This window comes from Cinclus cinclus, chromosome 11 (assembly GCF_963662255.1).
Source record: "Cinclus cinclus chromosome 11, bCinCin1.1, whole genome shotgun sequence".
Lineage (NCBI taxonomy): Eukaryota > Metazoa > Chordata > Aves > Passeriformes > Cinclidae > Cinclus > Cinclus cinclus.
Window position 1 is genome coordinate 7,033,315 of NC_085056.1, and position 20,735 is coordinate 7,054,049.

At 52.8% G+C, this 20,735-nt stretch overlaps 3 protein-coding genes across 5 annotated transcripts; 1 reads left to right on the forward strand and 2 right to left on the reverse strand.

Annotated features, from left to right (window-relative positions):
• On the reverse strand, nucleotides 1-2,207 carry LOC134048360 (C-signal-like). Of its 2 annotated transcripts, none has more exons than XM_062500089.1 (6): nucleotides 2,061-2,207; nucleotides 1,654-1,705; nucleotides 1,261-1,448; nucleotides 788-946; nucleotides 323-431; nucleotides 1-116 (listed from the first exon to the last, which is right to left on the reverse strand). In XM_062500089.1, exons 1-6 carry the CDS (start codon nucleotides 2,205-2,207, stop codon nucleotides 1-3), a joined length of 771 nt encoding a protein of 256 aa, XP_062356073.1. The 2 variants fall into 2 exon arrangements, with proteins under 2 accessions (XP_062356073.1, XP_062356072.1); XM_062500088.1 differs by having other exon boundaries at nucleotides 1-114; nucleotides 312-431.
• Nucleotides 2,208-3,316: 1,109 nt separating this feature from the next.
• LOC134048363 (C-signal-like) lies at nucleotides 3,317-5,350 on the reverse strand. Of its 2 annotated transcripts, none has more exons than XM_062500094.1 (6): nucleotides 5,204-5,350; nucleotides 4,779-4,830; nucleotides 4,428-4,615; nucleotides 3,952-4,110; nucleotides 3,741-3,851; nucleotides 3,317-3,430 (listed from the first exon to the last, which is right to left on the reverse strand). In XM_062500094.1, exons 1-6 carry the CDS (start codon nucleotides 5,348-5,350, stop codon nucleotides 3,317-3,319), a joined length of 771 nt encoding a protein of 256 aa, XP_062356078.1. The 2 variants fall into 2 exon arrangements, with proteins under 2 accessions (XP_062356078.1, XP_062356077.1); XM_062500093.1 differs by having other exon boundaries at nucleotides 3,729-3,851.
• A 7,000-nt stretch (nucleotides 5,351-12,350) lies between these two features.
• On the forward strand, nucleotides 12,351-17,367 carry LOC134048346 (C-signal-like). The gene is made up of 6 exons (XM_062500070.1): nucleotides 12,351-12,491; nucleotides 14,713-14,764; nucleotides 15,548-15,738; nucleotides 16,055-16,213; nucleotides 16,486-16,596; nucleotides 17,238-17,367. Exons 1-6 carry the CDS (start codon nucleotides 12,351-12,353, stop codon nucleotides 17,349-17,351), a joined length of 768 nt encoding a protein of 255 aa, XP_062356054.1. The 3' UTR covers nucleotides 17,352-17,367.
• Nucleotides 17,368-20,735: the final 3,368 nt, after the last annotated feature.

Here is a 20,735-nt window from a genome sequence, read left to right on the forward strand (position 1 = left end):
TCACCAGGGTATGACCTTCCCTTCCCAGTCCAGGAAGGTGCCAGTCTCCTTCTCAGAGATGGAGGACAGCAACTTCAACATCCCTTGCACGCTGTCATCCACTGTCAGGGGAGGCTGTGGGGCAGAGGGAGAAACAGTTCTGTGCTCAAGGGTCTGCATTGAAATTGTTCTGGGCAAGAAGCATTCCCAGTTGCTCATCTCCCTCCCTCCTGTGCCTCCAGGGTATCTGCCAAGGAGCGCTCACACAGCCCAGCAAATTCTACATTCCTAAAGATTAGGTTCTCCCAGACCACGGACAGGAGTTCTCTTGCCTTAAATGATCCTGAGCCCCCCATGTCAGTTTGCACCCATCCGGGGTGGAGAGCGACGCAGAGGATGCCGTGCTCCTTGTATGCCAGGGACTGGCACTTGCTCAGCATGTTCAGAGCAGCCTGTGGGGAGACAGGGAGGGGATGGTGGTGGGAAGGGAAGGGGAGGCTGCCAGGGGACATGTGCAGACCCCACAGCTGGGGCAGGGATAGGGCAGAGGGGGCCACTTCTTGGGGTACAGGATGCTCCTTCACTACCCCTGTGTGAATGCCCAAACTAGTTGAAGCCCCATCACATCATGTCCCTATGGTAGGACCCAGGGCCAAGCACATAACTGTGCTGTGATGGGTACCCAGGGACTGACAGGAGCTCAGTCACAGTATAGAGAGGGGCACAGACCCAGGGGGAGGTTGGAAAGCAGTGTGATCATTTGGAGGGGAAAATGCTTGGTCTCATCCCCTGCAAAATCTGGCAGTACCTTGCTGCAGCGGTATGAGACAACTTGTCCAAAGTCCCATACATACATATCCTTGATGGAGCCTGCATAGCTGGACATGTTGATTATGGCAGCCTTGCTGCAGCTCAGCCCTGAGCCTGGGCTCCCCTGGGCAGCCTTCTTCAGCAAGGGCAGGAATGCCTATGAAGAGATAGAGGGACAGGAGCACACACAGACACAGCACAGGGCAGGGGAGAAGCTCCTTCCACAGTGACCAACACTGGCACCAACACCGGGGCACCTTCACTCCTCTTCCCAGTGCCCCATCCTGCCAGGCTCCAGCTCCTGAGCTCCAGCCCTTGGCTCTACGAGCTTCTCATCAACTGAGAGCCCATCAGGGCACCAGAGCAGTGATAGGAGCCCCTCCCACTGGCCCTTCACATCCTCTACAATGTCCAGCTTGAGGACATGGGAAGGGATCCTTCTGGAGCTACGCTGTAGTCCTGGGGACTCACCTGGCCCATCAGAAGGGGCCCAATTGTGTTGGTGGTGTAAACTTCACTCATGTCCTCCAGTGTCTCAGTATCAAGTGTATTCAGCTTGACCATTCCAGCGTTGTTGATGAGGAGGTTCAGCCCAGAGCCCCCCAGGTGCTCCCCAACCTTGGCTGCAGCCGCCTTGATGCTGGTGGGGTTGGCAACTTCTGCAGAGCCAACACAGGGGAGGTCAGAGCCTGTGTCCCCATGGTGGAGTCCCCTCTGTTCCCCCAGAGGTTGCAGTGCCCAATGGCCCTGCAGGCACCAGCCCGTTGGCACAGCTCCCTCCCAGGATGGGGCTCCCAGGGTGTGCCCAGCTTGGGCACTCGCCAGAGCAGCTGGGGCAAAGGATCCCCACCTCAGGGCACATACCGAGCGGGATGATGCTGATGTTGGGGCGCTTGGAGGCCAAATTCTGTAACTCCTGAAAGAGAGGGCACTGTGTAAGCAGGGAGAGGCTGGAGGGTCTGTGCAGAGGCTCAGCCTTTCCCAGGTAAAGCCTACATTGCTCTGGCTCCATCCCTGCACTACTGTGGACCCCACACTGTGCTCCAGCTGCCCTGAATCCAATGGAAGGGGAGGACTATGACCAAGTACCACAGCTTCCTCCACACATCCCATGCACCGCTGCTCCTGTGTAGTCTCAGCCCAGTGCCCTGTGCCCCAGGTGCCTGACTGAATCTCCAGACACTTGCCAGAGCCCTCCCTGTTCCAATCTCCCTCTGGCACTGAGTCCTCCCATGCCACAGCACAACCACTGCCTCCAAGCCCAGGCTCACCTGTGCCCTCGGTCCTGTCGGGTCCCGGCAGCCTGCAAAGATCCACTGTGGTGGTTTCGGCATCCTCAGGAAATGCTGGACAAGTCCCAGGCCGATGCCTCTGTTGGCCCCAGTCACCAGAACGGAGCGGACACAGAGCTCTGCCATGCTGCTTTGTCCTCCTCTGCTCCAGCTCTCACTGTTTGCTCTGCTCTCCAATATTTCCTTATAGCTTTTCCCATAAACACCCCACCCACTCAGGGTTTACACCAACCCATAGATCCAGGAGGAGCAACTGCTCCAGCCCTTCAAACTCCAGGACAAAGATCCTGGCTGGGAGTAAGTCCTTGTTTCCAAAGTGCAAAAACCCTTGGTGGTTCCAGGCAAATTCTGCTGTCCTTGGGAAACGTGTTGCCATAAGCCAGGAGAGGATGATGTGGGTGAGGAGCAGCATGTGGAAGGGATGTGGGAAGCTCCGTGGCTCACATGGGCTTGACACCTTCACAAAGAAGGGCTTTCTGCATCAGACTCACACACACTGGGAACAGGCTGATCTCATGTCCCTGCCCCAGTCCCCTGAGCCAGGACATTCCTCACATGGCCACAAGCAGACACTTTCTGTCTTGATCTTGCATCCTCCAAGCCATTGCCCATTCCCTGATTGTCAGGTGAAACAAAACTCACGTAGGGGGAAGTGAACCCAGTGGATTCAGTCTCCTGGCAGAAGGATGGGCACCTGCATGGCCAGCACATCACCAGCTGCTGGCCTTGCACTCCAGCAAGACACAAACTGCAGGCTTGCCACATCTTCATGCAGCATCTGTGTCCTTGCAGCAGGAATTTCTGCCACTCATGGAGCAGGCAGCCAAGGGAAGGAGGGTCTGACCTGCAGCAAGGCTGCTGTCATCAGCATCTCCACCAAACTGGGCTTCACTGGGCTGTGCCTCAGGGTGCCAGAGGCTCCCATGTACCCGTACCAGGCCAGCAAGGTGAGGTGTCAGGGGAGGTGCTGGAGATGCAGTCCCAGGCACGGTGCCTGTGGAAGGGAGGGAGCCCATGGATCACCCTCTGCCCCAGCCACCCACCCATGCCTGGTTCTCCCAGACAGAAGCACCACCAATCCCCAGTGGAGGAGTGGGATATCAGGAAAGGGACACCCCATGAACTGGCAATGCACAACAGAGCTGGGGGTCTCAGTAGGAGTTTATTGTGGATGTGGGAAATGTGGGAGCAGTGCCAAAGATGCTTCTTGGCTGCTAGGATCATTAAGTGGTGTCTCACCAGGGCATGACCTTCCCTTCCCAGTCCAGGAAGGTGCCGATCTCCTTCTCGGAGAGGGAGGAGAGGACCTTCAGCATCCCTTGAACGCTGTCATCCACTGTCACAGGGGGCTGTGGGACAGAGGGGGAGATGCAGCCCATGCCTGAGGCCCTGGTCCAGCCAAGGCTGGGGCAGGAGGCACTCCAGGGCAAAGGGGAAAGTTGAAAACCCTGAACACTCAGGACAGAAGGGCCAAGCAGGGAACTGAGGGGATGGAGACACCCAGCACCCAGCACCAGGACAGGGGGAACTGATCCAGCAGTGAGTGGGCAGGCAGGGAAGCCATGGGCTGGGGCTCAGAACAGCAACTCCCACCCATAGAAAATCAGCACAGGAGCTCTGATGGACCTGTCCCAGGGGAATTCCTACCGTGTATCCAGCAGCAGCACTGCCCATGTCAGTTTGCACCCAGCCAGGATGGAGAGCGACGCAGAGGATGCCGTGCTCCTTGTATGCCAAGGACTGGCACTTGCTCAGCATGTTCAGAGCAGCCTGTGGGGAGACAGGGAGGGGATGGTGGTGGGAGGGGAATGGGGGACTGCAAAGGGACCCATGGCTGGGCAGGGCAGGGGAAGCAAAGGTGTGACAGTACCTTGCTGCAGCGATATGAGGTGACTTGCATCATGTCCCAGCCAAAGACGGAAGCGATGGAGCCACCAATGCTGGATATGTTGATTATGGCAGCCTTGCTGCAGCTCAGCCCTGAGCCTGGGCTCCCCTGGGCAGCCTTCTTCAGCAAGGGCAGGAATGCCTATGAAGAGATAGAAGGACAGGAGCACACACAGACACAGCACAGGGCAGGGGAGAAGCTCCTTCCACAGTGACCAACACTGGCACCAACACCGGGGCACCTTCACTCCTCTTCCCAGTGCCCCATCCTGCCAGGCTCCAGCTCCTGAGCTCCAGCCCTTGGCTCTACGAGCTTCTCATCAACTGAGAGCCCATCAGGGCACCAGAGCAGTGATAGGAGCCCCTCCCACTGGCCCTTCTTCACATCCTCTACAATGTCCAGCTTGAGGACATGGGAAGGGATCCTTCTGGAGCTACGCTGTAGTCCTGGGGACTCACCTGGCCCATCAGCAAGGGTCCAGCTGTGTTGGTGGTGTAAGTCTCAGTCATGTCCTCCAATGTTTCATCATCCAGCGTCTTAGACTTGACCATTCCAGCATTGTTGATGAGGAGGTTCAACCCAAAGTCCCCCAGGTGCTTCCCAACCTTGGCTGCAGCCGCCTTGATGCTGGTGGGGTTGGCAACTTCTGCAAGGCCAACACACTGGAGCTCAGTGATCCTCTGGTGGTTTGGAGTCCCCTGTCACTCCCTAAGGACGTGCTCCTCACAGCTGCCTCCAGTGTGGAGCTGCCAGGGCTGTGATGAGCGCCCAAGTATTCTCCAGAGGAACTGGGGCGAGAGGGAACCTACCAAGAGCAGTGATGATCACATTGGGATGTTTGGAGGCCAGCTTCTGTAGCTCCTGCAAGAGAGGTCACGACATTGGTACCGACAGGTGGGAACAGCTGTGCCAAGGCTCACTCAGCAAAGCCAGCTAAAGCCCATATTCCTCCAGCTCCATACCTGCACCACCAAGTGGCCAGCACCCTGCTCCAGCTGCCCTGATTCTGATTCAGGGGGAGCACTCCACAGCTCCTGCACACATCACATATCCCTGTCCCCTCCACACATCCCATGCACAGCTGCTCCCACAGTGTATCAGCCCAGCTGACCTAGGCCACGGGTGCCTAGCTGAAGCTCCAGCCCCTTGCAAACACCACCCCTATTCCAATCTCCCTCTGGCACTGAGTCCTCCCATGCCACAGCACAACCACTGCCTCCCAGCCCAGGCTCACCTGTGCCCTCGGTCCTGTCGGGTCCCGGCAGCCTGCAAAGATCCACTGTGGTGGTTTCGGCATCCTCAGGAAATGCTGGACAAACCCCAGGCCAAGACCCCGGTTGGCCCCAGTCACCAGAACGGAGCAGACACAGAGCTCTTCCATGTTGCTTCTTCTCTCTCAACTTCAGCTTGCACTATTTACCCAGCTCTCTAATATTTCCTTAGAGTGAGTCCCACCTCACTCGCTCACAGCTTGCACCAGTGCTGGCTTCTCTCCAGGAGGAGCAACTGCTCCACCTCTTTGAGCTCCAGGACATAGATTCTGGCTGGGGACCAATCCTTGTTACCTATAGGCAAAAATCACTTGGCTTTTCCAGGAAAATTTTGCATTCCTTGGGTAACATGATGCCATAAGCCAGGTGGGGCTGTTGTGGGTGAAGAGGGAGGGAACAGCATATGGGTTGATGTGGGAAGCTCCATGGCTCAGGTGGGCTTGATACCTTTACAAGCTCCTGTGGGCTTGATGGCTTTTGCACATTGTACCAGGCTGTGCCTCAGGTGGCTCTGAGCAAATGTTCTCTGTCTTGCTCCTGCCTTTTCTCCCTCATTGTGCAGCAAAAGACCTGTGGAGTGGGAGAGCAAACCCATCGTGGTCTCCTGGCAGAAAGGTGGGGACCTGCATGGCTGGCACAGCACCACGCTGCAGGTCATCCCTTGGGATGCAGTCCTAAGTTGAGCTGTCCCTTTGTCCAGAGCCACAGGGGACTCAGGCACCTGGGACATTTACCTGCAAAGGAAATGCCCTGCTCAAAGCCTATTCTCCACCTCGCCTGTTGCCATGAGACACTGACTGTTCTGTGCTACTGCCAGTGGAGCCCAGTGCTGGTCAGTACCTCAGGTGATACATTACAGGTTTGCAAGGCTGGATCAGGTGCGTGTGTACATCATGTGTTACTGCCCCATTGTAAGTGAAGACACATCCCCAGAAACCTCTTGCCAGCCCCTTGTTTTCCTACATTGAATCCCAGAGCCATTGCACAGACTGCTGGGCAGCAATGAAGACAATATTGCTCTCACATCACCTTCTGCCCCAGGATATTTTGGCAGCAGCATTAACCAGAACAGCTTCCTCCCAGCAGCAATGCCAAGTGTGTCTCCATGCTCCGGCAGCAGCAGCTCATTCCCTCCTGCCCACTCCAGCCTGTTTTCTGGGGCTCAGCTGGCAGACACTGTGAGATAAGCAGGTCCTTCCCTGCTCTGACCTGGGACCACCTGCACCAGGTACCATCCTCAAACCCATTTGGGAAGATGCACACTGACAGCTTCTATGGTGACCCAATCCCATATCTTCTCTCTGTAAAGTCTGAGCCTCTCCTTAAATTCCATGCAATTAATTTTTTTCCCACTTTGTTTCCTGTGTTAACTGGACCTCTGTGTACTTTATGAATTTTCCACACTGAGTTGAGACACTTCTTTCCCCTTTCCCTACCACTTACCAGCAGCACAAAGCTTTGGGCCTTTCAGCTTCTGTCTCAGATTGATCTCTCACTGAAGATCTCCCAGATGGCTGGATTGGCATTCAGGCTCCATAGATCATTTCAGTATTTCCTTTTCAATGACCACAGACCTAAACTATACTTGCCAACAGATGCACCAGAGCTCAGATCCTCCAAATAGACATGGTTTTCTCCATGGTTTTCTTCCTCTAGGTGGAGGATGATGCAATCACCTGCAGCCTGTTTGAAACCTCCACAGTGCCTCTGAAGCAGAGAGCATCAGAAAACTAATAATTAACATTTTAAGTCTCCTATTTTTGCTGTGTCACCGTATTTGTGTAGCCTTCCACTGTTTTGGAGTTGTAACTTCAAAATGTTGACTTTGCTCTGGGGCCCCACATTGCTTTATTGATTATTAGAGTTTAAACAAGCACTGCTTCACCAGGAGTTTAAGTCCAGCCTGGCACGAAGAGGCAGAGGGGAAAGAAACCAGCCTCGCTGCCTTGCAGCCCATCCTTGTCACAAAGGCAGCTGCTGTCCCCAGTCTGCTGTTCCCAAGACTCTGGAAAGGATCTTGGAAAGATTCCCTCCTTACAGGGGATTCAGATGCTTCCTTTGCTCTGAAATGCTCTTGCACTGTCTAAATCTTAAGCTGAGCATTAAAGTCCATATCATTTAGGTTGGAAAAGGCCTCTAAGATCATCGATTTCAACAATTAAGCTAACAATGCCAATTCCACCACTAAACTGTGTCTCCAAGTGCCACAACCATGCATTTTTTGAACACTTCTGGAATGGTAACACCACCACTTTCCTGGCTAGCCTGTGTACAAGTGCTTGACAGTCTATTCTGTGAAGAATTTTTCCCTAATATCCAATTGAAACGTCCCTTGGCAGAACCTGAGGCTGCTTCCTCTTATGCTATAACTTGTTACTTGGGAGTAGAGCACTACTTCACCTGGCTACACCCTCCTTGTCAGGGAGTTTTAGAAGGTGATAATGGTCCCCTGATTCTCCTTTTCTTCAGGTTGAGCTCTCCCAGCTCCCTCATCAGCTCTTTATCAGCCTTGTGCTTCAGACCTTCCCCAGCTCCCTTGCTCTTCCCTGGACACACTCCAGCACCTCAGTGTATTTCGTGCTGTGAGTAGCCCAAAACTGAACACGGGATTCAAGGTGCAGCTTCATAAACACCAAGCTCAGGGGCACTGTAGCTCCTCTCCCACGACCCCCCAGGGCTGCTGCACATTTTACCCATGGACTGATTTCACATCATCACACTGGGAAGACTTGGAGCCACTCTTCCAAGAGACAGTCACACCTTTTCCACCCTCAGTTGCTAGAGGCTCAAGCGTGCTCTCAGACACCGAGGTGATTGAACACTGACAGTGCTGCCGACAGAAATATGGAGGAACATGCCCTTCTTTGCCTGCCAGGGGAACAGGGGTGTGGCACAATTAGTTTTAGTACATTTAATCTACTGTAAATAAGAAATAAACTCGCTGCTATTTATCAGGCCAAACTGCTGCACAATGCATTCAGGTCTGTCATCACCTATTAGTCATTTACTAAAGAGTCAATAGATAGTGGTAAGTGAGCCACTCACCCAGAGGTGGGTTGAGACCAACCCAGCATTGTAACTGAAGCTGGGCAGTACCTACCCTCCCTGATTAATTTTCTTTTGGGCTGAAGAGGATTAATGATCTAGTGGGGGTTGGAAACCCATGGCAGGAGGGTTGGAACTACATCATGTGTAAGGTCTCTTCCAACAGAAACCATTCTGTGATTCCATTATATGATTCTGTGAGTAGTGACACCCCACTGTGAAAGGGTGCAGGGACTAGGGGTGAGAGCCTGAGCTTCCTGCAGCTCCCAAGTGAAGTTTCCATGGTTCCTTTGTCATAGCTTTCCTGCTTCCCAAGCAGACTCATCCAAGTTACACCTTCATTGCATCAGAACTGGAGAGGGATTTTGGACAAGGGCATAGAGCAATAGAACAAGGGGGAATGGCTTCACACTGACAAGAGGACAGAGTGAGATTGGGTATTAGGAAAAATTTCTTCCCTGTGAGGGTGGGAAGGCTCTGGCAGAGATTACACAGAGAAACTGCAGCTGCCTCATTCCTGGAAGTGTTCAAGGCCAGGTTGGTTGGGGTCTGAGCAATCTGGTCTAGTGGAAGGTATCCCTGCCCATGGTCTTTAATATGGTCTTTAAGGTTCCATGTCACCCAAGCCATTCAGTGATTCTATGACTCTGAGGATTTAAAATGCTCATGCTGTCCATATAATCCTCCTTGGGCTACAGCGTTTGGACTTTGTGCCAGCCTGGGGCCTCACACTGGGTTCAGAAACACTTTTTGGGGATATTTCCCTCATGACAACAGCCAAGATGCCTCAGCTGCCTGGGTGCAGCAGGGCTGGCAGCACAGGGACAGAAGTGCTTTGCCAGGACCCATGGGGACAGCACAGATCATCACTGATCTGTTCTCCCATCCTCCTAGGGTAAGTGGTTGGGTTATCCTTCATACTTCAGCCATGAAGAGGGACCTCAGAACCACCAAGCAAGATGAACTTGCTTTCCCACTATTTGCTCACAGGGATGGCTGAGAATGGGCTGTCACATGTAGCAGATATGCTCCACCTCAGGAACACTAAGGCACAGACTAAATGATCAGCTTGTGACTGCCTTGGTTTGATACCCACGTGTTGAAGAGAGAAAAGGAGGCACATTTAAGTTTAGGAATAAATACATGATAATGCAGATGTTAATTCAGGAATCCAGTTGAAAAGAATCATTAAAAACTTAAAAAGGAAAAACATTCAAGCAGGAACCCGTGAGTATAACCTTTAAATTAAAAAGCATATAAGGAATTATTGAAAATTTACTCCTTGTAAAGAAGTTAAAAGCTGAACACCATGCTACTCCAAAAATGCCCTGCCAGCCTAGACGATGTGACCCATCAGCAGAAAAAATGCAGCCTGCGAACAGCAAAAACTCGTATTGTTCTGTAAGTAGCTGTGGACACTGCTTGAATAAAATGGGCTGCATTGGTATTTTATCAGCAGAAATTAAAACTTACAATAGTTGTTCATACTGATTTCAAACTGTATTTGTAAAAAGAAAGGGGGAAAAAACCCCATTTACCTTTTTTTTTAAATTGTTTCCCCCTCTTCCTCTAATTGAATTTTTTTCCTAAATCCAGTGACTTAAAGAAGCACTTATGATAGATTAATCAGCTCTGTGCAAAGGACATGTGCTCACATGTATTTTGTTCTTTACAGTGCAGAAACTTTAACCAAATTACAGCATCAATGACCTGATAACAGGAATTACTAGTTTTGATTTTTAGTTAAGTGAACGCAAATACTTCTTTGGATTCTTAGGGAGGTCTAGTGGAAAATGTCCCTGCTTATGGCAGAGGGGATGGAACTAGGTGATCTTTAACGTTCCATTCAACCCAAAACATTCTAGGACTCTGTGATTTATACCCTCAAATGCTCCAGAATTCACTAATATCAAACTCGTGCTTTACCAGACAGAATGAGTTTCCCAATGCTTGTTGTAGTGAAATTAGAGCACCTGGGTAAGCCTTGGGGATCTTTTGTTTTATTATTATTTGTGTTCTTTTTCTTTTTGGTTGCATTTCTCATATTTACCTGCTGGAAGCCTCACAACACTTAACTAACAATGTTTTCAAAGAATGGATAATCCTCTATTTCATTCATGGGGAACAGAGGCAAAAAAGCAGGTCAAGCCATGCCCATGCCTGCCAGAAAGTGCTCAGTCACTGATACTTGGAGCTGCCTTTCTTTCAGGGTTCACATTTGCATTCAGAACAGCTTTCAGCTGTGTCTGCACTTTAACTGTTTCTGCACAGCAGATCGCCAGGGATTCCTGTCTCCAAGGCTTTTTCAAACAAGCACTTTTTGGGAAGAGTTCATCAATGTAATTTGCCTGCAGGATGCAGGATCTGTGTGGCATAGGTGGCCAAACCCTGTGGTTCACCCTGAGTGTTTGTACCCCTCGGTCATTATTTGCTAAACTTTTCCAGACAGAGCAGCATTTCTGGTGAGAAGTCACCAAATTAATGGCCTGAGCACAGGAGGAAGCAAGAAAAGAATGGGATCCTTAATCCAAATACCTGCTAAAAGAAAGTTGTTTTTTTTCCTTAATATTTAGTAGTATAATCATATTCATTAAATTCTAACTTCTGTAAAAGAAAAGAAAGGTCTAAAAGCATTTTAATATCCTGAAGTGAACTGGGGCTCCCATGTACTTGAACCACCGTGGAGCAGGACAGCATCAGGTGATTTGTGCTAGATGTATCTCCAGACTGACATATTTAGTTTCTGATGTATTTATGAGTATCAGAGATGGTTTGTGCAGTGTTTGTCAGACAAGGATGAGAAGAAGCAACATAAATAACCCTTATATATATGCTGAGATCCCAGCTGTGTACTCACCATAATGGGATTTTAATGGGTCTCTGGCTGTCCATATAACAGCTAAAAATAAAACAGTATCACCCACCTCCAGGCTGGAAGCACGGCTGGTGCATGCAGAACCCCTCCAGACACTGTCTTCCAGCTGATGCTGACTACATCTTTTCTGTCTTCCAATCCCTAGATGCCAACAACCCCTTTCCTTGCTTTACTCTACACTACCCCTTTGGGGCAGCTGTTTAACCAGGAACCAGATACTCAACCACAAAAAGAAGAAAACATCCCTCAAAACACCTGCAAGACCAAACTGCTGTCTAAATCACAGAATCATTTGGGTTGTAAGGAACCATAAAGACCATCTCAAACCCTCTGCCAACAGCAGGGACACCTTCAGGCTGCTCCAAGCCCTATCCAACCTGGTCTTGAACACTTCCAGGGATGCAGCAGCTACAGCTTCTCCGGGCAACCTGTGCCAGGGCCTCACCATCCTCACAGGGAAGAATTTATTCCAAATACCCAATCTAACCGTGCCCTCTGTTAGTTTGAAGCCATTCCCCCATGTCCTGTCTCTTTAGACCCTTGTGCAGTCTCTCCCAGCTCCGAGTCCCTTGAGGCTCTGGAAAGGCTCCGAAGGATCCATAGAACCTTCTAATCTCCAGGCTGAAACAACCCCAACTCTCTCAGCCCATCTCCATAAGAGGGGTGCTACAGACTCTGAATCTTCGTGGATCTGTTTAACAGATTTACTGTTTGATGGTCAGGGAAAGAGCCAAATCACGTGCATTTCTGCGCCGGCAATAAAAAGAGTTTGTAAAGAGGTCAGTACTTCCTCATGCAAACTGGTTTAGTTTGGGGTGGGGTTTTCCTTGGTTTGTTTTTTATTTTACTTTTATCAATGATAAAGATTAGTGTGCTAAAGGTGCTGAAGACACCACACCAGATCTGGTGCAAGCTTTGAACCTCACGCAGCACCCTCGGCAAGAGCTCCCTCGGCCCCCCCCGGTTCGCTCCCGCACCCCTCGCTCCTCCCCTCAGGCACGGCGGGGCTGGGACGCGGTTGTTGTGTTTGCACTGGACATGAGGTGTGCGGGCAGACAAACACACAGACACAGACACACACACTTTTTCTCTCTCTCATTCCCCCGCGGGGTTGGGGCAGCCCGGTGCGGCCCGCGGGGTCGGGGTCGGGGTCGGGAGGCGGCGCCAGGCGGGCCGGGCCGCGGGCGGCTATGGCGGCGGCGCGCACGGTGCTGCTGACCGGCTCCAACCGCGGCATCGGCCTGGAGCTGGTGAAGCAGCTGCTGGGCTCGCCGAGACCCCCCGCCTGGATCTTCGCTACCTGCCGGGATCCCGAGGGGCCGCGGGCACAGGTCAGTGCGGGCTGGAGGGGGGGGAGGCGGTCACACGCTCGGCCCCTGTCACCGGCCTGAAACTCCGCTGCTGGCGCGGGGCTCTGGTGTCCGCACCGTGCCCTTCCCCTGGGAAAGTCACCTGAAGTGCAGCCGGCGAAGAATCGGCCGTGCCACCCTTCGGGCCGCACCGCTGGCTGTGCCAGAACCCGCCCTCTCGTGCCGAGGCTTGGCCCTTGGCGCGGCGGGCACGGCCCGAGCTGGGCTGGCCTCGGGGCTGGGGCGGTGCGAGCGGCTGCGGTGCTGCTCGGGCTGGGCCTGCTGAGTCCCGCTGCTCTCCGCAAAATCCAGAGGTTCAGAACGTGAGGTTTCCAAAAGTGTTGGCCAGTGGAGCTGTGGGATCCCCCTGTCCCTGCTTTGTGCTGTTCTAGAATGGGAGAGACTCACACGTGTTGCTTCTGCAGGGAATCACAAAGCTTCCCTGTTCTTCCAGCTTTCTTTACATCCAGCTTGTCTTCCTTTGCTTGCTGTGTCCCGCTGAAATACTAACAGGGAGAAGCTTGCACTCTGATAGATCCTGGCTCCAGTTGATTTGTTTGTGGCATCTTCTTGGAAGTGTGTATTATTCCATGTCAGGAGTGGTCCTGGCACAGTGAGAACCCACCCTACTGCCAACCCAGGGGTGCCCAGCTCATGCTGTGACAAGTGCCCAAGTTGGCTGAATCAAAGATAGGCCAGGTCTTTTATTTTTGCTCCATTCTTCCTCCCCACAACTTGAAGGACTCAAACAGCAATGAGTTCAGGGATGTTTTTCAGGGCTGGACTGGAGCCAGTTTTCCTACAAGGTGGTCCTCATGCAACTCTCCTAAGCCTTGTCCAGCTGTGGTAGGGTGAGGGCAGTGTCGTCAGGGTACCACTGAAATCATGACCACAGGACACAGAGAGCAGAGTATTGCTCCACCAGGCTTGTGCCACATCACTTCTCCTGACCTTTCGTGCCTGGGCCAGGTGTTGGGGAAGTTGCTGCTGGGATGGTATTGAGGCAGGCAGTTGGGTAAAAGAGGAGAGGAGAAATATCTGTTGGCCACCACAAACCAATTAATGGATTTTACATAATTTCCTGTGGCCAGGGTTAATGTGGGATGATGGGGTCTGGTGGGGAGGCCCAGGGATAACTGACAGTGAACCACAGCCAGTGCCAGCAGTTCTCCTGCTCCATGTTCCTCTCACAAGAAACCACCAATTTGTTTTCTCCTGTGGGCATGTTTGGGAGAGGTTCGTAGTTCTAAGCAATCCTTCTGGGCACATTGAATAGGGTAGTTCAGTTTCTGGTGTCTGAAACTTGCCGTAGTTGGAGACTCAGAGCAAAGAGCTGCTAGGAAGTGTGAAGTAGAAAGTTTCCTTTTTGAAAAGAGCTTCTAAATCCTCCACTGTGTGAGTTGGCACAGGCAGGCAGGACAATCGATGGCTAAAACACAAAGAATAAATGTATTTCTATTACCTTGATAACCAGGGGATTCCTGAAGCAACACCAGAGGTGCAGGGAGGTACAGAGATACAGGAGACACAGATACTGTTAAGATCCATGCTAGTGGATTGCTGGCTGCTGTTTACATGGTTTATCAAGTGTTATTCCCAGCTGTAAGGTCACTTGAATGATTTACAGTCCTTCTCCCCAGTCTTCAGTCTTCAGCTTTTAACCCACTCCTCTCAATACCCACATGAGATGAAAACAACCAATAAAAATGTGCAAAGTGGTTAAATTCACTAATCATTAATAAAGTCCAGAGAGAATGGAAATGGGATTGGCCTGCCCTGATGTGATTTCCTCAAAGGTCAAATCTGACTTTGGCACTCATGAGTGTTCCTCTTTCACCTCATTTCCAGCAGCCTCTGGGTATCTGTGTCCCCAGCCAGTTCACATAACTTCCCTGGTAAACTGGTCCTGCACAGTTTGCTCCCAATCTTTGCTGTGGCTCTGGCTGGGCTGTGGATTACCCTTTGGGAAAGTGACCACAGCATCTTGCAGTCATGGCTGTGCCATGCCCTGAGCATGTGCACATTGCTTTGTGGAGCCTGGGAGAAGCCTGAGAACCAAGGCAGGTCCCCAGCCCAGCTGTTCACAAGCACTGAGTAACACCTGGAAGATGTTTCCCTCAGGGTGGGCCATTCCTGGCACCCCAGCACGATGCTTGGCATCACCTTTGCCTCGTGCTGATTGTTTCTGTGTCTCTTTTTGTAGGAGCTGAGAGATCTGGCATCCAAACACCCAAACCTGGTTCTTGTAAAGCTGGGTACGTGTGCTCTGCCTCTGAGCTGGTAAATTTGTGACTGCCAGCCATGCTTGCCCCATATCTCCTTCCCTTCCTCCCTCCCTTCAGGCTGTACATGGGGTTCCATTTCTTCAGAGCTGCTTCAAGTCCTGCTGCCAAAACCTTAGCTTCTCCAGACCTGCCTCAGCCTCAGTACCCCATTCCCTGTAGCCTCCTTGCTCCATGGCCACAGGACCAGAATGTTCTTGTGACCCATCCTGGGCAGCCCCTGGCTCCCCCAGCTGAGTGACCACATCCTTGCTCTGCCTTGATCCCAAGTCCTGTGCAAGACCAAGAGGGTTCTTGGGGAAGGCAGTTCCTGTGGAAATGCTATAAGATCAGCCCAGAGCTTGAGCAGGAGCAGAAGGATTTTGCAGAGCCATCCCACAGCAGGTCCCATCACATTTCCCTTGGGGACTTGTCCCCTCGGAGACTGCCCTGGGGTCTCCAGAAGTTGCTCAGATGTAGACTTTGGAGGCTGTGGCTGCTGGAAACTGACACAGCATGGGAGTCACAGCAGTGGTTTGCCCCCACGGGGGGCTTTTCCTGGTGGGAGCCTTCAGCGGCCGGCGGAGGGGCAGAGGAGGGCGGTGTTGGGATGTGTAGGGATGAGCTGGGATGAGTTGGAGCTGGTTTCACAGCACCATCTGCTGCCCATGGATGGAAGGGCCGCGCGGGTTAGAGTGCGCAGATTTCCTCGGCGTCCTCCCCTCGCTCTTCTGCCCAGCAGACCAGTGACTCTCAGTCTGTTCTCTCCCACTGCAGATGTTGAAAACCCCTCGGCTATCACCGATGCAGCAAAGGTGGTGGAGGGGAAGCTGGACGGAATGGGGCTGAACCTGCTGATAAACAACGCTGGCATCTATAACCCTACAGCCTCGCTGGACACAGTTGATGCTGAGGACATGGTCAGGACGTACAAGACCAATGCAGTGGGGCCAATGCTGATGGCCCAGGTACGGGTGAAACTGGGAATGAAATTTGGCCCAACTTGAAGGTATTCCAGGCTGTCCATGGTCACAACGGAAATCGTGGAGGGCTTTGCCAAATTTCTTGGAGCTGTTCAGGGGAGGGCTAGGGCTGCTCTTCAAGCCTAAGCTGTTTACAGTCTCTCTGAATTGTGCAAGTCTGATTGGGAGCAGTCAGGGCCACTGCAGCAACACCTGGGTTCTTCTGACTTCCTGTGGTTCTTCCTCACCTTCCCTGGGTGGCAGTTGCCATAAGTGGGACTGGCCTGAAGCACAGGTGTCCCACTAGGTTGCTTCTCCCCAGGCCTTCCTGCCTCTGCTGAAGAAGGCTGCCCAGGACAGCAAAGAAAAGGGCCTGAGTTGCAGCAAGGCAGCCATCATCAACATCTCCACCATCTTGGGGTCCATCAAGAAAACACCTGATTCCTTCTTCCACCCTGTCATCTCCTACCGCTGCAGCAAGGTATGGACACTGGTGAACTGACTGGGCTCCTGAGCTCTTTGGGGGGCAGAGCTGCCCTTGCCAGGCCTGATCTCAGGGAAACACCTGGCATCCAGAGATGGAGGGAGTTCCCAAACTCCCAGGGCATCTCCATGCCAACCCAGGGGAAACACACACTGTCTCTTGAAGACCTGGCATTGCTTTTTCTCCCTCACCAAGAGGCAGTGATGGGAAGGGAACCTGATTTGTGGAGCTTTTTGTTGCCCATGGATGATGCTTCCTTCCTCACCCAGGCTGCCCTCAACATGCTGACCATGTGCCAGGCTCTGACCTACAAGGAAGCTGGGATCCTGTGCGTGGCACTGCATCCTGGATGGGTGAAAACAGACATGGGCAGCCAGGAGGTGAGTTCTGGCCAAGCAGGTCAACAGGGAACCCATGGGTGGCACCCAAGGCTACAAACTTGCACAGGAGGTGGCCCCCGTGGCCAAGAAGGCTCTCTGGAGGGAGGATCCATATGAAAATGGGCTGCCTCTCAGGCTCCAGATTACCCATGTCTGTGTTGGGCGCCCGCAGAAGATGTGGATACTGTCTGGGAAGTAACATCAGCACATGTCAGGCTGCTTGTTCAGGGGGGATAAAAGGAGCTTTGGGCAGCCTGGAAGATATGTAGAGAACCTGAATCTAACAGAGCAAGGAGGAGAGGAGCAATACCATCCCATCCTGTGCCCCATTCCTTGAAGAACTGCAGCTCCATGAGGTTTCCACTCATCCTGCAGGATCCATGTTTTGCAGTGGGGTCGTCCCTGCAGCAGTGGAGTTTTGAGAAGGCTGCGCAAAGCATCTCATTTGCAGCAGGGATCTCTTCCTGTTTGGTTAAACCTGTGGCTGGCCTCCCAGCCCAAGCCCACCTCCATCCAGGCCAGCAGTGCAGATACCCAACCATATTGTCACATAGTGGACTTTTCCCAGCTCCCATGGCTCTCTGCTCACTCTGGGTGGAGGGAGCCTTGCTGCTACTGCTGTCTGATTTTGCCCTTTGCAGGCTGACCTGACAGTGGACACAAGTGTGCGGGGGCTGTTGTCTGTGCTGCCAATCCTTTCTGAGAAACACAGTGGGACTCTGCTCAACTGGGAAGGTAAAGCTATCCCCTGGTGACTGCTCTCGGTCCCTGCAAGGGACTCCATGGTACCACAGGACTTCCTGGTGGCATGGGTGCACCAGGGTACTCAGCCCTCTGTGGTCTGCAAGGGACCTACCTGGGACTCCAGTGGGTGGGCAGGATGTGATCCCTGCCTTCACCTTGCTAATAAATAAAGTCAATTAGTACCTGTGCCTTCTCCCAGCTGCAATGTCTTCACTCAGACTGTCTTGCCCCTGGCAAAAATAGCCTGGCATTAATGGTTAAACTTGATGATCTTGGAGGTGTTTTCCCAACCTAAATGACCCTCTGATCCAAGCAGTTTGCCTGCCTTATCTTCATCTGCTCTGAGTTGAAGGGATGTCACAGGGTACACGTAACTCACCCAAAGCTCTGCTGTTCTCCTGCTGTCCTGCCTAGCTGCAGGGTGTACCCAGGTCTGCCTGGTCTCTGCCATGTGTCCACCAAATCATAGTGTATTTGCCATAGATTTCTTGGGATAACTTTGTGCTGGACACGATGTCTTGGTAGTGGAATGGGAAGACTGGGCACTACAGTCCAGTTCTGCAATCCAGGCAGACAGCTCTTTCCACAGTAGTGCCCCAACTGGGCATGATACCCCTGGGTGGGGGGAATCTGGTCCCATGGGCGATCACAGCATGAGAATGGTGCTTCTGTGGGATGGAGAAGCTGAGAACCTTAATAAGGTGGGCTGGGCAGCCCTGGACTGTGTGAATTTGACCAGGAAGTGGTAACAGCCCAAAAGAAGTGGATTTTGGGGGGGTACTGGGATTTCTCAGAAGGTTTTTGCACCTTCTGGAAAGAGCTTCTCTTAAAGTAGCATGGTCAAAAGGAGACAGGACTCCTACAAAACCAAGCCTGGTCTCAGGTGGGCAGAGCAACCGGGCTTGCTGGACAGGTAACCCTCTACTCTTTCCCTCAGAGGCCACCACCTTTTCTTTCCCATCTGGAGGACCAGCTGAAGCATCTGGGTCCCTCTGGGTCTGGGCTTTGCTGGTCTGGGGTTGTACCTTTTCCTGGAGTGGGAGCTTGCCTGCCACTACGAGCTTTCCTGGCAATCTTGGGACCATGCCCTGTCTGCCTGTGTCAGAGGAGCTGTGTTCCCCATGCCCAGGCTGACATGTTCTTTCCCAAGCCTGTGCTGTGATTTCCAAGGCACTCAGGAGCCAGCACCGTCAGCAGAGCTTCAGGGAGCCATACCCACATGAGGCACCCACTGCTGCACAGGTGCCCCCTGGCAGGGACACACTGACCTCAGCCTCATCCTCAGGCGAGCTCTGAACCATCTGGGCTCTTCCACCTGATCCAGCCACCTGGTTTTCCGTGTAAATGCTTGCTCTTTTCTTTCCCAGCTCATATCTGTGGCCGGAGCAGTCAGTGCCCACTTGGGCACCTCCCTATCAGTGCTGCAATGGCAGCAGGAGGAGGGGAATCCCTGGGGAGGAAGGGGTGAGGGGCCTGATCCTGCCAGTGCATTGCCGTGCTCAGCCCAGTGCTGGCTCAGAGACGTGGCCAAGCCTCCCCCGAGTGCCCTCCCTGCCCCTTGGCAGAGGTTCTCCTGCCCCAGTTACTCCACACAAGCCAGCTGGAGCCCGGCCAGTCACCACAGGCTGGTTCCATGCCCATCTCTTGCCATGTTTCTCCCTTCTGTCCCACGCCACGTGCTGGATCCTGGGTGATGAGCAATGCCAGAAATCCCACTATGGATTGCTGACAGTTTACAGTCGTCATCCCCCTTGTGGTCATTGCTGATCCCATGAGATGTGTGTCACTGCTCCCTTGGGAACACGGCAGGAGACAGGACTACTGACAGCTGGGACAAGCTCCATCAGCCTGGGACATCACCTGGAAAGTGGTCAGGTCACCCAGGACGTGGGCAGCCCTGTGTTCTGAAGGTGGTAGGAGGAGGAGCAGGAAGCTCTGCAGCTGGAGTCCAGTCTGGCAGTACTGGACACAGCTCCTGGGGAGAACTAACCCCAGGGCACTGCTGGACATTGAAGCATCTGGAGCACCAGCCTGTAGGAATCCCAGTGCAGTGGTCTTCCCTTTGAGTGCTGGGATAGCAGACTAATTGCTGTGCGGAGCCAAGCGAGAACAGGTCATCTCATTTTTAAAACCAACAGGAGACTGCGGCAGGATGACCCAGCTTGGATCTCTCTGCAACTGGGATTCATCCCTACTGAGTCCTTTGCCTTTACAAATGCAGCCAGGTGCTCTCCAGGAGCCCATCCTTCCACCCTCTGAGACAAGGCTCATCCCAGGGACCACATGCTGGAGCTAAGCCATCAGGAACTCTGCCACCCATGGTAACTCGGAGACGAGGGACCCCTGAGAACCTTAAGGTGCTCCAGGGCACGTGTTCTTCAGGAAACCTCAATAAAAGACCAGATGGGCAGGTCTCCCTGCTCAAATGCTTGCCAAGTGGTGTTGGCTTTTCCTTTGCACAAGTTCCGGGTGTTTGTGCTCATGGAGCTGATTATCTCCCCATTTCCTCCCCTGCCTGATGTTTCCTGCCTCCCTCCCTCCCTTTTGCTGGTTTTGCCCTTTGTGTCAGGCTTATTTCCTGGCTCTGGGAAGTGTCAGACCTCAATGTCCCCCCTGCCTGCTGGGATGGCAGCACATAGCCCTGTGTCCCAGGAGACACTTGAAATCCCAGCTCCACCTGACCAGCTAGCTGCTCCCTGAGAGCACAGGCAGGTTTGGACTGACTAAGTGTGATTTAGGATCCATCTGCTTTTAGCAGCTGATCAGTCTCTATTCTGAAGCTGGGGTACAAGTACCAGTGTTGGTTCCAACAGTGGGGAAAGCTAGACAACCCCCTGAGGACTCTACTCTTCCTTAGGCTGCACAGTGCCATGAAAACCTGTCTGGGGACTTCCAGAGACCATGGGTGGGGAAGTTGTCACCCAGAGTAGCTCAGCCAGCCTCCCCCAGCCTCTTCGGAGCTGTATTAACATCTGGGGGCAAACATCTCTCTGCTCCAGGGAGCCCAGGAGCTCTCCAGGCTCCAGGAATTGACCTCAGTGGTGGGAAAGGTCTGCATTTCTCAGGGTTTTCCAGCAGCTGCCTTATTCCAGACCCATAGCCACTGGAATAAAAGATTTGTTGCACCAGGAGCTGGAGTCAGGCAGGTCTGTCAGTTGGGGTAGGAACAGTGAGGACATCAGGAGTCCTGACCTGACTTGCCAGGATCAGGGCAAGACCCATTTTGAGTGACACCTTCCCACACCCAAGTGGGGCAAACAGCAGCAGGCAGAGCCTCCGTGAAAAGCAAAGGCTGCTACAGGAGGAGAGTGTCAAAAAAAGGAAACGGAACGGAAAAGGGCTGCTCCTGTGACAGCGATGCAGCTGTGGAGGTGGAGCAGCAGGCAGGTCACAAA